Source organism: Enhydra lutris, unplaced genomic scaffold (genome assembly GCF_002288905.1).
Source record: "Enhydra lutris kenyoni isolate GAN:26980312 unplaced genomic scaffold, ASM228890v2 scaffoldscaffold5, whole genome shotgun sequence".
Classification (NCBI taxonomy): Eukaryota; Metazoa; Chordata; class Mammalia; order Carnivora; family Mustelidae; genus Enhydra; species Enhydra lutris.
Genome location: NW_019154089.1, coordinates 44,602,613 through 44,615,989, shown reverse-complemented (window position 1 = coordinate 44,615,989; position 13,377 = coordinate 44,602,613). Strand labels below are relative to the sequence as shown.

Genomic DNA, 13,377 nt, shown 5'->3' with positions numbered 1-13,377 from the left:
ACTGACTGATTTATACAACACATACTGAATGCTCTGTGTGCCAAACACTATGCATGGTAACAGGCTACAGAATGACTTTATGGAGCTCAAGTTCTAGTGGAGGATCTAGACCACAAAGAAAAATTGGATGGCTATAGTATGTGCTGTAAAGGTAATAAATAGGGTGATGTAATAGAGACTAGGTAGGGGAGGCCCTTCTGAAGAAATGGTAATTTGTGCTGAAATCTAAAGGTAGCAAGGAGCCCAGAGTGAGAAAGCCAACATGAGAACATTGTGCCCATTCAAATCATTGACATTATCACTCCTAATCTATGCTCTGCTTGCTTTGTTCTTTTTCTCCTTGCTTCCTGTTGTTTCTTTCATGTCAAGAAACAGGTCTTTTCTAGAAATCGGAAGTTAATTAGAACATTTCTGCTATATTGGTCTAATCTTGAAGTCCCTTTATTTGTGTGGTTCTGTGTTTTCCCAATAAACAGCACTAGGTTGAAATAAACAGCATTTCTGATGAGCTATTTTAGTTTCACACACTTGTATAGCATACATTTTTTTCAGATGTTCAAAAGAAATGAAAATATGAGACAATTCAGATAAAATTTAGTCTTTGCTGAAGAGCTCGATTCTTAGCTTGAAGCAATATTGTGTATACATATGTAAAGATCAAATTCTCTTTTGGTAGTTCTGTCGAAATAGCAAATGACCAAATGCACACAATTCTGCATATTTAAAAAGAAAAAAAAAAAAACCTTGAGGATTAATAGTGAATGTTCCATAAGATAAAACAGCAACTATAATTTTATAAAATGTTCTCATAAATCTGAAATCAGACATTGTTCAAAATTCTAAAAAATAGTTCTTTATTAATAAAGTACATTATAGATATTTTAAAATTTACAAGTTAGGTAACCTCCAAAGTTAAATGTCATTTTTCATATCATCGCAAAGAAGTAATATATATAATTTCTTGGCTTACTAATAATTTTATACTAGTCACTTGAAACAACATCCTTAAGGTATATAATAATTGTTTTTCATCTTTTAGAACTTGATAGAAGACAGTCAATATCCTGAAGGATTTCAGAGGTTTTTTTCAATGCCACTGATACTCTCTTTTCATTAACTTCTTCCAGCAAGGTTTCTGGAGATTTTGATTCATAATGATCAGAAGACTGTTTGTTTTTTTTGTTAGAAATCTGGTTTAGGATACCACTGTTCTCCAGTAGCACTTAAGTTGCTTAGTTAAGGAGTTTTCCCCCAAATTTTTTTTATATAAGTACATTTAATTTCAGAAAGCCTGGTCTCCATATTAAAATATTATTTCTCTGTTAGGAAGATTTCTAGGATTCATAATAGATCTGGTACTTCAGAACTTATCAAGATCTATCCCTTAAAGATGAGGAAACTGGTTCATATGTAAGAGAGGAAGAAAGGAAAAGAGAGTACATGTATTTGAATGGCGGTTTGGTGATAGGAGATAAAAGAACTAAATCTCAACATTTCTTTAAGTGAAGAGTGATATGGGAATAAAAGAATAAAAGAAACAGTGAGGAATATAAATAATCTGTGCCGTGTATTCTTAAAAAATTTTTAAGAGAGGGATGTGGGAGAGGGGCAGAGGGAGAGAGAATCTTAAGCAGACTCCATGCCAGCACAGAGCCTGATACAGGGATCAATCTCATAACCGGGAGATCACGACCTGAGCCGAAATCAAGAGCCAGACGCTTAACTGACTGACCCGCCCCCCCAACCCGAGCCCCGGCCCAGGCACTGATAGTGGGCATGGAGCCTGCTTAAGATTCTCTCTCCCCCTCTGCCCCCACCAGCATGAATGAATGAATGAATGATATAGAGTGGAAAGAAACCTGTCCTCTGATGCAGAGCTACTTTATTATTTGAATAGGATTACAGAAATATCACAAGATAAAAGAAATTAGATGAATGGGGGCGCCTGGGTGGCTCAGTGGTTAAAGCCTCTGCCTTCGGCTCAGGTCATGATCTCAGGGTCCTGGGATCGAGTCCCGCATCGGGCTCTCTGCTCAGCAGGGAGCCTGCCTCCTCCTGTCTCTCTCTGCCTGCCTCTCTGCCTACTTGTGATCTGTCAAATAAATTAAAAAAAAAAAAAATCTAAAAAAAAAAAAAAAAAAGAAATTAGATGAATGGGGTAGGAATGTACAGAACAAAAGATTTCATAAGAAAAATGAGTCAAATTATATTCCAACAAATTGGACAACCTAGAAGAAACAGATTCCTAGAAACATACAACCTACCAAGACTGAATCTTAAAATAGAAAATCTGAACAGACCAATCACTAATAAGGAAATTGAATCAGTAATCTAAAACCTCCCAACAAATAAGAGCCCAGGACCAATTGGTTTCACAGGTGAATTCCAACAAACATTTAATAAGAATTAATACTAATCTTTCTCAAAGTCTTCCAAAAATAGAAGAGGAAGGGATATGTCCAAACTCATTTTACAAATCCAACACTACCCTAACAACCAAAACCAGATAAAAACACTACAAGAAAAAATTACGGGGGTGCCTGGCTGACTCAGTCAGAAAAATATACGATCTTGATCTCAGGGTCATGTATTCAAGCCCCACACTGGGTGTAGAGGTTACTTTAAAAATAATTTTTAAAAAATTACAGGCCAATATCTCTGCTGAATATAGATGCAAAAGTCCTCAACAAAATATTAGCAAATGGAATGCAACAATACCTTAAAATGATCATACACCATGATCAAGTGAGATTTATTCTAGGAATGCAAGGATGGTTCAGCATATGAAAATCAATGTGATACACCGTATTAACAAAATGGATAAAAATTATCTGATTATCTCAATAGATGCAGAAAAGTTCTCAACAAACTGGGTATAGAGGGAACTTACCTCATGATAATAAAGGCCATGTATGACTAGCCCAGAGCTAACATCATACTCAGTGGTAAAAAACTGAAAACTTTTCCTCTAAGATCAGGAATAAGATAAGGATGCCCACTATCGCCACTCTTATTCAACATACTGTCCTAGCCTGAGCAATTAGGCAAAAAAAGAAAGAAAAGGCATCCAAATCAGAAAAGTAAAACTGTTTCTATTTGTAGATGCCATGATAATATATACAAAAGATCCTGAAGACTCCACCAAAAAAACTCTCAGAACTAATAAATTCGGGGGCGCCTGAATGGCTCAGTCAGTTAAGCGTCTGACTCTTGATTTTGGCTCAGGTCATGATCTCAGGGTTGTGAGATCAAGTCTTGTGTTGGGCTTCATGCTGGGTATGGAGCCTGCTTTAAATTCTCTCTCTCTCAGGGCACCTGGGTGGCTCAGTCCATTAAGCGTCTGCCTTCAGCTCAGGTCATGATCTTGGCATCAAGTCCTGCATTGGGCTTCCTGCTCAGTGGGAAGCCTACTTCTCCCTCTCCACCACTTGTCCTCTCATATTCTCTCTCTCAAATAAATAAAATCTTCTAAAATAAAATTCTCTCTCTCTCCCTCTTCCTCTCCCCCTCCTCTCTCTCTCTCTTAAAAAAAAAAAAAACAAAACCAACCTAATAAATTCAGTAAAGTTTCAGGATATAAAATCAATTTATAAAAATCAATTGTATTTCTATAACTAATAACAAACTATCAAATTAAGAAAACAATCCCATTTATAATTATATCAGAATAAAATACCTAGGAATACATTTAAGCAAGGAGGTGAAAGATCTGTATACTGAAAGACATTTATGATGAAAACTGAAGAAGACACAAATAAATGGAAAGGTATTTTGTACTTATGAATTAGAAGAATTAATATTGTAAAAATGTCCATGCTAACCAAAGCAATCTACAAATTCAAAGCAATCCCTATCAAATTCCAACAGCATTTTACGAAGAAATAGAACAAACAACCCTAAAATTTCTGTGTAACCATAAAAGAACCCAAATAGCCAGAACAACCTTTTTTTTTTTTTTTAAAGATTATTTATTTATTTATTTGACAGACATAGATCACAAGTAGGCAGAGAGGCAGGCAGGGGGCGGGGGGGGGGGGGGAAGCAGGCTCCCTATTGAGCAGAGAGCCTAATGCGGGGCTTGATCCCAGGACCCCAGGATCATGAGCTGAGCTGAAGGCAGAGGCTTTAACCCACTGAGCCACCCAGGTGCCCCTAGCCAGAACAATCTCAAGAAAAACAAAGTTGGAGGCATCATGCTTCCTGATTTCAAACTATATCATGAAGTTACAGTAATCAAAACAGTATGGCATGGGCATAAAAAAAGATATATAGATCAATGGACCATAATAGAGAGTCTAGAAATAAACCCACGGAGGCACTCGGGTGGCTCAGTCAGTTGAGCATCTGACTCTTGATTTTGGCTGAGGTCATGATCTCTGGGTCGTGAGATCGAGCCCCACACTGGGCTCTGTGCTCAGTATGGAGTTCTACTTGTTCCTCTCCTTCTGCTTCTCTTCCAGCCTGCATGCTCTCTTTCTCTGTCTCTCAATTAAAATCTTAAAAAAAAAAAAAAAAAAAAGGAACCCAAGCATACATGGCCAATTAATTTACAACAAAGGAGCCAAGAATATACAATGGGGAAAAGATGGTCTCTTTAATAAGAGAAGTTGGGAAAACTGGATCCCTATCTTCCATCATACACAAAAATCAACTCAAAATGGACTGAAGACTTGAACATATAACCTGAAATCATAAAACCCCTAGAAGAAAATGGGGGGTAAGCTCTTTGACATCTGTCTTGGCAGTGATTTTTTGGTTCTGATACCTAAAGCAAAGGCAACAAAAGCAAAAATAAACAAATGGAACTGCATCAAACTAAAAAGCTTCTGCACATTGAAGGACACCATCAACAAAATGAAAAGACAATGTATGGAATCAGAGAATATATTTGAAATCATATATCTGATAAGAGGTTAATATGCAAAATACATAAAAAGCTCATACAATTAAACAGCAAAAAATTCTGATTAAAAAATGGTCAGAGGGGGGCGCCTGGGAGGCTCAGTGGGTTAAAGCCTCTGCCTTCGGCTCAGGTCATGATCCCAGGGTCCTGGGATCGAGCCCCACATCGGGCTCTCTGCTCTGAGGGAGCCTGCTTCCTCCTCTCTCTCTGCCTGCCTCTCTGCCTACTTGTGATCCCTGTCTGTCAAATAAATAAAATCTTAAAAAAAAAAAAATGGTCAGAGGAACTAAATGGATATTTTCCCAAAGACCTACAAATTGTCAACAGGTATATGGAAGGGTGCTTATTATCACTAATCATTTTGGAAATGCAAATCAAAACCACAGTGAGGTATTATACTTATTAGAATGGCTATTAACCAAAAGACAATAGATAATAAGCGTTGGTGAGGATATGGAGAAAATATAATTATATAAGTGAAAAAGTCTCCGTAGGAGACCTATCCCTAGTTCATTGCCCTTTGTCCTATTTAAACGCATTCAAAAGTATAAATATTGACATGATGCACCTTCTATAGCTAAGATATATCTTAAATGTTATTCAAGAAAACTTCAGAATATATAATATAAAGCACAGACTCATGAATTAAGCCTAGAATGGAAAGGGAGTAATTATTCAGGACAATAAATTTGGTTTAAAGGATACAGTTAAACTTCTTTATTTTTTCAAGCTCAGAGGCCACAGACCTGTGCAAAAAGAAAAAGTAAGTTCATGATAGTTGTCTGATCCTTTTATAGCTACAATATTTCAAATAATCATACTTGATTTTTTTTTTTTCATAAAGTTTAGAATTGTAGATAGAAGAGCCCAGAAGTTAAGAATTCTCTTTATAGGGGCACCTGGCTGGCTCAGTCAGTGGAATGTGTGACTCTTGATCTTGGGGTTGTAAGTTCAAGCCCCATGTTGGGTGTAATTACTTAAAAATAAAATCTTAAAAAAAAAAAGAATTCTCTTTATATTGGCTTTATTTAGCAACACATCAACTTGACTCAACCGATACTTACTTGAGTGCTTTTAATGAAAAAGGAAAATGAATAAAAGTCCCCACCTCGAGGACTTTTAAATCAAGTACTGACATTTGAAGGTAATGGGCATTCTTGCTAAAACTCTTTTTTTTTTTTAGTAACCCATTTTTTCTATTTATCTGAAACACAGTTAAAAAAAAAAAGGTACACTTTGGAAATTCAGTGGTACATGGTACACTACCATAACCTGAGGGACATTGCACAGTTAATAAAGAAAGGAAATAAAAAGGGGGAAAAGTTTCCTTGTTTGAAACACTGTATTACCTAATTTTATCTGCTCAAACAGACCATTTGCAAATATTAGGTCAAAAACTGCTAACATCCATAAAAAGGTAGCTTTCTCACTAAAATGCAAGAATTTAAAAGATTGGTATCTAACCAAAGAAAAGACAAAAGCAAACTAGAATGAAATCCCAGATATCATATCAAACAGTAAAATAAATACAATAAGCATAAATAAAATCAGAGCTTTTTGTTTGGGCCTTCATATTCTGTTCTCCCTCTCCCATATGCTGCTGGAGTGCCAGGCCCCATTCCTTTAGGAGCCTGTCCACCCACAGGTCCTGTTGGCTATAACTTTTTAATACTAACCTGACATAACCTCTGGTTTCCTCCTCAAAGTTTAGTCAAACTTTAAAAACCTACTAAAATTAGGAGTGCCTGGGTGCCTCAGTCAGTTAAGCAGCCAACCCTTGATTTCGGCTCAGGTCATGATCTCAGGGTTGGGGGGTTGGAGCCCTGCATCAGGCTCTATGCTCAGTAGGGGGTCTGCTTGTTCCTCTCCCTCCTCCTCTGCCTCCCTCCCACACTTGCACATGTGTACATGGACGTACTCTCTCCCCTCTCTCTCAAATAAATAAATCTTAAAAAAAAAAAAACCTAGTAAAATCCTATCACTTCTATGAAAGGAGTGCTCCCTCCTTTGAATTCCTATAGCCTTATGTTAACTAATCATATACTGATTTACAATACCTTCTCTTGAACTCTTTAATTTTCTGATCTTCATACCTAGATTATCTTTTTCAGGAGGAAAAGATGTTTTTGTTCTTCTGTACTTTGCACATATAATGAGACCTCATTTATATGGAACTCTTCAGAAAGAGATAATTTTGGAGAGCTAAGCTTTTACACAGTTGAATTAAGTGTCAAAACATAGTAAGTCTTTCCTTCCTTCCTTCCTCCCTCCCTCCCTTCTTTCCTTCCTTTCTTCCTTTTTCTTTCCTTCCTTTTTTCCCTTTCCTTTCCTCTCTTCTCTTCTTCCTTTCCTTCCTCCCTCCCTCCCTTCCTCCCTTCCTTTAGAGAAGGAGAGGGTTGGTGGCAGAGGGAGAGAAAGAATCTTAAGCAGGCTCCATGCCTAACACGGAGCCCCACACGGGGCTCGATCTCAGAACCCTAAGATCATAATCTGAGCCAAAATCAAGAGTTAAATACTCAACTGACTGAGCCACCCAGGTGCCCCAAAACACAATAAGTAGTTCTTATTAAATTTATTCTGGAATAGACTACCTACTGTTTTCTTAAACACAATATACTAAACATACTAAACATTCTCTTCTCCTTGATTGGAATGGTTAACATGATGAACATTAACCCTTAAACCATGTTCCACAGAAACAGATATAGGAGCAACTGGTATGGGGCAAAGGGTTAAATTTGTACAACTCCAGCAGACTCTTTTATGTGTGTGTTCTTTCTTTTTCCTCATTAAGCTAGAATGAAATATGAGTAGTGGACACAACTAGGAAATACTGTAACTCAACTAGCTCTCTGCAAAATTAATGAGGACTTTAATATCTAAAAGATCTCTCTATTCGAGTCTCTAGAATAGTCTTCACAGTTCACAAAGGGGTATAGAACTTGTCTTCTTACTGGCTTTAGGTATAGTAGTAGGACACATACACCTCCTTGTCAACTTGCTCTCTTTCCTTGTACTCCAGCCTATGGATGGAGAATGAAAGAGATCTCGCAACACTTTAAGCTTCTGTGGTAAAGTCTTGGATATGATTTACTCCAAAGCCTGCTGATTCTTCATCATTGCAAAACACTTTTTTCCCCCCTACATAGGAAATATTTTTCTGGCCATAAGCAAACAATACAAACCACCTTTAATGCTGTTGCTCACATGATGAACCAACTTCTTGTGAACTATCTGCTGTTCAATGTTTTGACTAGCATCCCTTTTAAAAAGTTGAATCAGTAAATTAATAATAGAAGGTGAGTTGGGAAAAAAATACTGAAATGAATTCTGGTAGCTCTTCATTGCGTAATCCGTTCTCTTCCTTCAACCCCCCCTTCCTTGACAAGAAAACAAATCACAGTGGAGATGTCTTGGGCTTTGCAAGGGAAATGGAGCTAGCTACTGTCAGGGGCTGCATCTCCTCTCTCTACTCTTCCTCAGTTCCTCTTTTTCTGCTGCTCCTCGCTGCTTTCCCCCAGAGCTACTATCACCAGTATGCACTTCCCTCAAGCCCTCACTTTGCATCTGTCTCAATAGTTATCCTCTTCAAAGCCTTCCTATGAAAAGGCTAGCATCTTGAAACCTTGCCAGCTGAGCAATGATGAAGTGACCAATCTTATAGTCACATACAATTTCCCTTTCATCCCAACTACATTTTTTTGCCAGCTATTTGGGCAACTCTTCTGCTCCCAAATGGGCTGTAGCTGAAGAATGGAAGATCTGGAAAGCTGAATCCTTAGGATACCTAAGTCATTCCAATAACACCTACTGATTTGATTTGTACCTCTTTCTCTAAGTAATTTAGGAAAAGGTGATAAGAATCAGGCTTAATGTTTATATTTTTTTTACCATGCAATGCTAAGACACCTTACAAACTACCTTAAAGCTTCCTAAATTATTCCTGGTATCCCTCTTTTCCAACACAGGCTTCCTCCACTATCCAAAAGTACAGAGTTCCTATGAAAACGATCATACACTGAAATGGCATAAAGTTGAAAAATAATTACCACTAATGTTTATGGACAATTTTTTGATCTTTCCCACACCCAAAAAATAACCTCTCTTAGGCCTTTTTTTGAGACCTGAGGACTCATCTTGCTGATAGATGCACAAAATAAATTGAGAGAAAGCACAGAGGCTCCCAGCCACATTCAAAGCTCTGGCGGCTTGAAGCTGAGCGGCTGAGTGTAGTTCCCAGGAAAGGAGCTCGGAGGTGCCACTCTCCCGGCTCGGGGTACAAGCTGCCTCTATAAGAGCTCGCGGCAAAATACTGAATGCTACTTTCACTTTTTGCCTTTTTTCTTAAAACCAAAAATCATTTTTTGATTTCTTTTGGTTAGCAAAAACAGGTACATACCCCCATCCAAGCACTAATGGGGCCCCACCCTGCTTAGCTTCTGAGATCAGACAAGATCAGGCGTGTTCAGGGTGGTGGGTCCCGAGAAAATCGGGAACAAACTGATGGAGGTCTTTCGTAAAAGCGCAGTGGTGTAATAACACAAACTTTCGAAAAGGGGATACCTGTGTACTCAGATTATCCGCTCAGTGATACTAACCTTCCTAATGACCTTTTTGCCATTCGTTCTACTTACGAACTAGTAATTCCATCAAGTCTGAGCTCCTCTACTGATCACAAGATCCATTCCTATCCATCGAACAGATAGCATCTGCTCCATAAAAACTGTTTTCTTCCTGTCTTCACAGGACAAAACATGTTTTTTACCTCTGCCCTTGTTCCCTCCCTGAAATGACTTAACTTCCCTAAATATTCCTTTGAAGCCCAACCCCCTGCTCACTGAAAGGCACACAAGAGGGACTAAAATACTTTATTTGTTGATTTTCCAATTAATATGGGATAGGTAATTAATATGATAGAAATGATTACAAAATCAACTTTTTCTGAAAGTTTATTATGTTAGTCAACATTTTACTTCTCTTAATATTACTAAAATTTTAAAAAACCCCTTTAGGGGCGCCTGAGTGGCTCAGTGGGTTAAAGCCTCTGCCTTTGGCTTGGGTCATGATCCCAGAGTCGTGGGATCGAGCCCCACATCAGGCTCTCTGCTCAGCAGGGAGCCTGCTTGCCTTCCTCTCTCTCTGCCTGCCTCTCTGCCTGCTTGTGATCTCTGTCTGTCAAATAAATAAATAAAAACTTAAAAAAAAAAAAACCCTTTAAATTTTTCCATAAAGTTTTCAGGATGAATTTATCACATTAAAGGAATCACGCATTTTGATATGAAATTTTCAATGCAATTTTCTGACCTTCAGATAAAATATGGTGATATGTAATAAATATCTGATTAAAGATAAATTATTTTCAAGCTTAAGCTATCAGGAAGTCTTAGAGTTTACCATTTGATGTTTTTAATTTTTGTGTCTCTCCTACACAGATGAAATTTAAAAGAAATATACATACCAATTTTCTTCAACAAGAGAAGATGAAGGATGTGTGGGCATCTCTCTCTGACTAGTTTGGGTCAGTCTTCTGCACCATGATATAACTGCTGTCACATATCTAGATTGAAAACATTAAAAGAAATATTTGAAAAATGAGCTTGTGTAATATTTATAAAAGCATTTTTTAGAAAGGAAAAATTATTAAGACAACTTGGGGGAAAAGGATAAATTCCCAAGTGGGCAATTTTTTGAATCTTTTTTAAAGGAAATGGAAAAGGCAAGTTTTTTTCATTATTCATCAAGGATAAAATGATTTACTCATAGTCATGATTAATAAAGATGAGATTTAAGAATCAGAACAAAGTGATACTTGGATTTCACTCAAAACTCAAATTTAAATGTCTAAAGTCTTTTAGTTTTACAAAGTAAAATGAGTTTCATTATGTTTTATAATGAAAATGTCTTTACACATTAAGACAAGTGAGCATTTGCTTTCTAAAATTTAAAAAAAAATAAAGAAACCCATCAAAAATAAAAAAATAAAATTTAAACCAGAACACACCCATTAGTATATAATTTATACATTATAAATGTATAATTATAATTATATATTTATCTATAAATTTTTATAAATTTATTTATGTAAATTTATAATTTATAAATTAAATATAAATTATATTTATATAAATATAATTATAACCAGAACACACCCATAAATTTATAATTTATACATTATAAATGTATAATTATATATAACTCAATGAATATACAAAACAAGTATCAATGATCTGAAGTGATGAGCTGAAACAAATAGTAATGTTTGCCAAATACTGTAGTTTTTTAAAAAGATTTCTTTATTTTAGACAGAGAGAGTATATGCTTGGGTGCGCATGCAAGCAGAGGGAGGGGAAGGGCTGAGGGACAGGAAGAGAATCTCAAGCAGGCTTGGGGCTTGATCCCACAACCCCAAGATCATGACCTTAGCCAAAATCAAGAGTCAGACGCTTCACCAACTGAGCCACCCAGGGGCCCTAAGACACTAAATTTTTGATGCAAATTATTCAAGCCAGCAATGAATATTGGAGCATTTAAACCAAAATGCAATAAATCCCAATCCCCCTCCTGAAAAATAAATTCGTGAGGTAAAAAAAGCAATTCTTTTGTGAATATTCTCAAGTAAAATCAGTAACATGTCGAGAATGTTCAAGTTGACTGGTTATAACAAATTACATAAACCAAAAGCAAAAAAACATTTCATAAAAAGCTGATTTCAGGAATCTTCTCCATCTTAAGCATCAGCAAATTATTTTATTCCACTTTATAGAAATATACCCAAGTTTAGTTATTTGTGTAAACCTTACCTCAAATTGGTTAAGGAATTAATTAATTGGTAACACAGCTTTCCACAGTCCAATTTCCACAGCAAGTCAGTTATATTGAAAACATTTATTTTGACAAACCACTTGAATACAAATGGAAATGATTAAAGCTGACTTGATTTATTTAGTTATGCTAGATGCCAGTATTATTGTAAATTCTGAAACCTGCTAGAATAACATCATGCACATTATCTACCTGGAAAAACTAAAAATATCTAGAACATTTAAATAATGTTTATATGCTTCCCCTCTAAGAGGAAAAGTTATTATCATAAAAATAATTTTTAGGGGCACTTGGGTGGCTCAGTAGGTTAAGCCTCTGCTTTAGGCTCAGTTCATGATCCCAGGATCCTGGGATCGAGCCCCGAGTAGGGCTCTCTGCTCAGCAGGGAGCCTGCTTTTCCCTCTTTCTCTCCCTGCCGCTCCCCCTGCTTGTTCTCTCTCATTCTCTCTCTCTCTCTCTCTGTCAAATAAATAAATAAAATCTTCTAAAAAAAGGGGGGGTGGGGAGAATTTTTAAAACTGCTTTTCAGTACCTTTTATATGGTCCAGGATGTTCAATCTGAATTAACTGATCTTGTCCATCGGGAAAAGTTAACCTACCCCAACCTAAGTTGAGACCTTGATCTACCTTAAGAAGCAAGGAGGAAGGTAAGTTTTATAATTTCAAAACTGAAACAAACATAAAATGCAACAAAAGCCTCTCTAATTTTTCAATTTAAAAAATAATGAGTAGATGAATCATTAAAGGTTTATTTTAATTTAAAATTTATCTTTTACAAGGATTATGGTATTATTTAACCACTCCTCTATACCAGTCCTTCTCTATATAATCAGTTACCTTTATAACAATGATTATTTGTCAACCTTTCTGGTTTTTGCTAAGAAATCCAATGAGATCACTAAAACTTCTTAACGCATTTTACACTTCAAAAAATAAATTGAAATAGTGTGGTACTTTATTTTCTTTGTTCTATTTCCACAGATTAAAAAAATGAAAAATAGATTTCAGTCTGAAATATAATCACCTGTCTCTTTTCCATAAAAGAGCTGAAATTCCAATTTAGGGTTAGAGTAATGCCATCTAAAAAGAGAGCATGTACTTTGTCATCAGAGTATGCAAGAAATCTTCCCACACTGGGTATGAATGATTCTCTCAAAAGCAAAGGCAGTATATTGTTATCCTTTATCCCAGGTACCTAAAACCAAGTTAATAAAAATAGCAGGAAAGAGAGTTATCCATTATTGACTTAAATAATTACGAAATTCTGAAGCAACTTTATTCAGAAGTTGGATACTGTAGAATTCTTACATATATTTTGACTTTTCCAGAAGTGGATACCCAAATTAGTCTATGACAAGCAGTTTAAGTTCTAATATCTTTGGAAAGTCACGGTTCTGCTGAATTTTACGTAGAACACAGAAAAACATTAGGAACTACAGCAACATATAGGTTTGTAACTAAATTAGTACAGATACAGAAATCAAAGTCTGAGAATCATTTCCTTTAAGTCAATGTTAAAGAATTTATTTTTACAGTTATGGAAATACAATAGAATACTGTAATATCATAGTTTAAGATAACTATGTTTCCACATACTTCAAATCCAATCAATTCCCCTGCCCTCTTTCTCCACTAAGAAAAAAGAAACACAA

General features: G+C 36.2%; 1 protein-coding gene across 4 annotated transcripts in view; it reads right to left on the bottom strand.

Annotated features, from left to right (window-relative positions):
* Positions 1–876: 876 nt before the first annotated feature.
* LOC111141006 (chromosome unknown C5orf34 homolog) overlaps positions 877–13,377 on the bottom strand; it is a 32,878-nt gene continuing 20,377 nt past the window's right edge. For 3 of the 4 annotated variants that reach the window (XM_022493318.1, XM_022493316.1, XM_022493317.1), the window contains exons 9-13: positions 12,750–12,920; positions 12,258–12,352; positions 10,362–10,460; positions 5,609–5,649; positions 877–1,222 (exon numbers count right to left, since the gene is read on the bottom strand). In XM_022493318.1, the coding sequence (XP_022349026.1) occupies positions 1,029–1,222; positions 5,609–5,649; positions 10,362–10,460; positions 12,258–12,352; positions 12,750–12,920 (600 nt within the window). In that variant the 3' untranslated portion in view covers positions 877–1,028. The remainder of the gene's footprint in view (positions 1,223–5,608; positions 5,650–10,361; positions 10,461–12,257; positions 12,353–12,749; positions 12,921–13,377) is intronic. The other variant, XM_022493319.1, reaches the window with a different exon arrangement.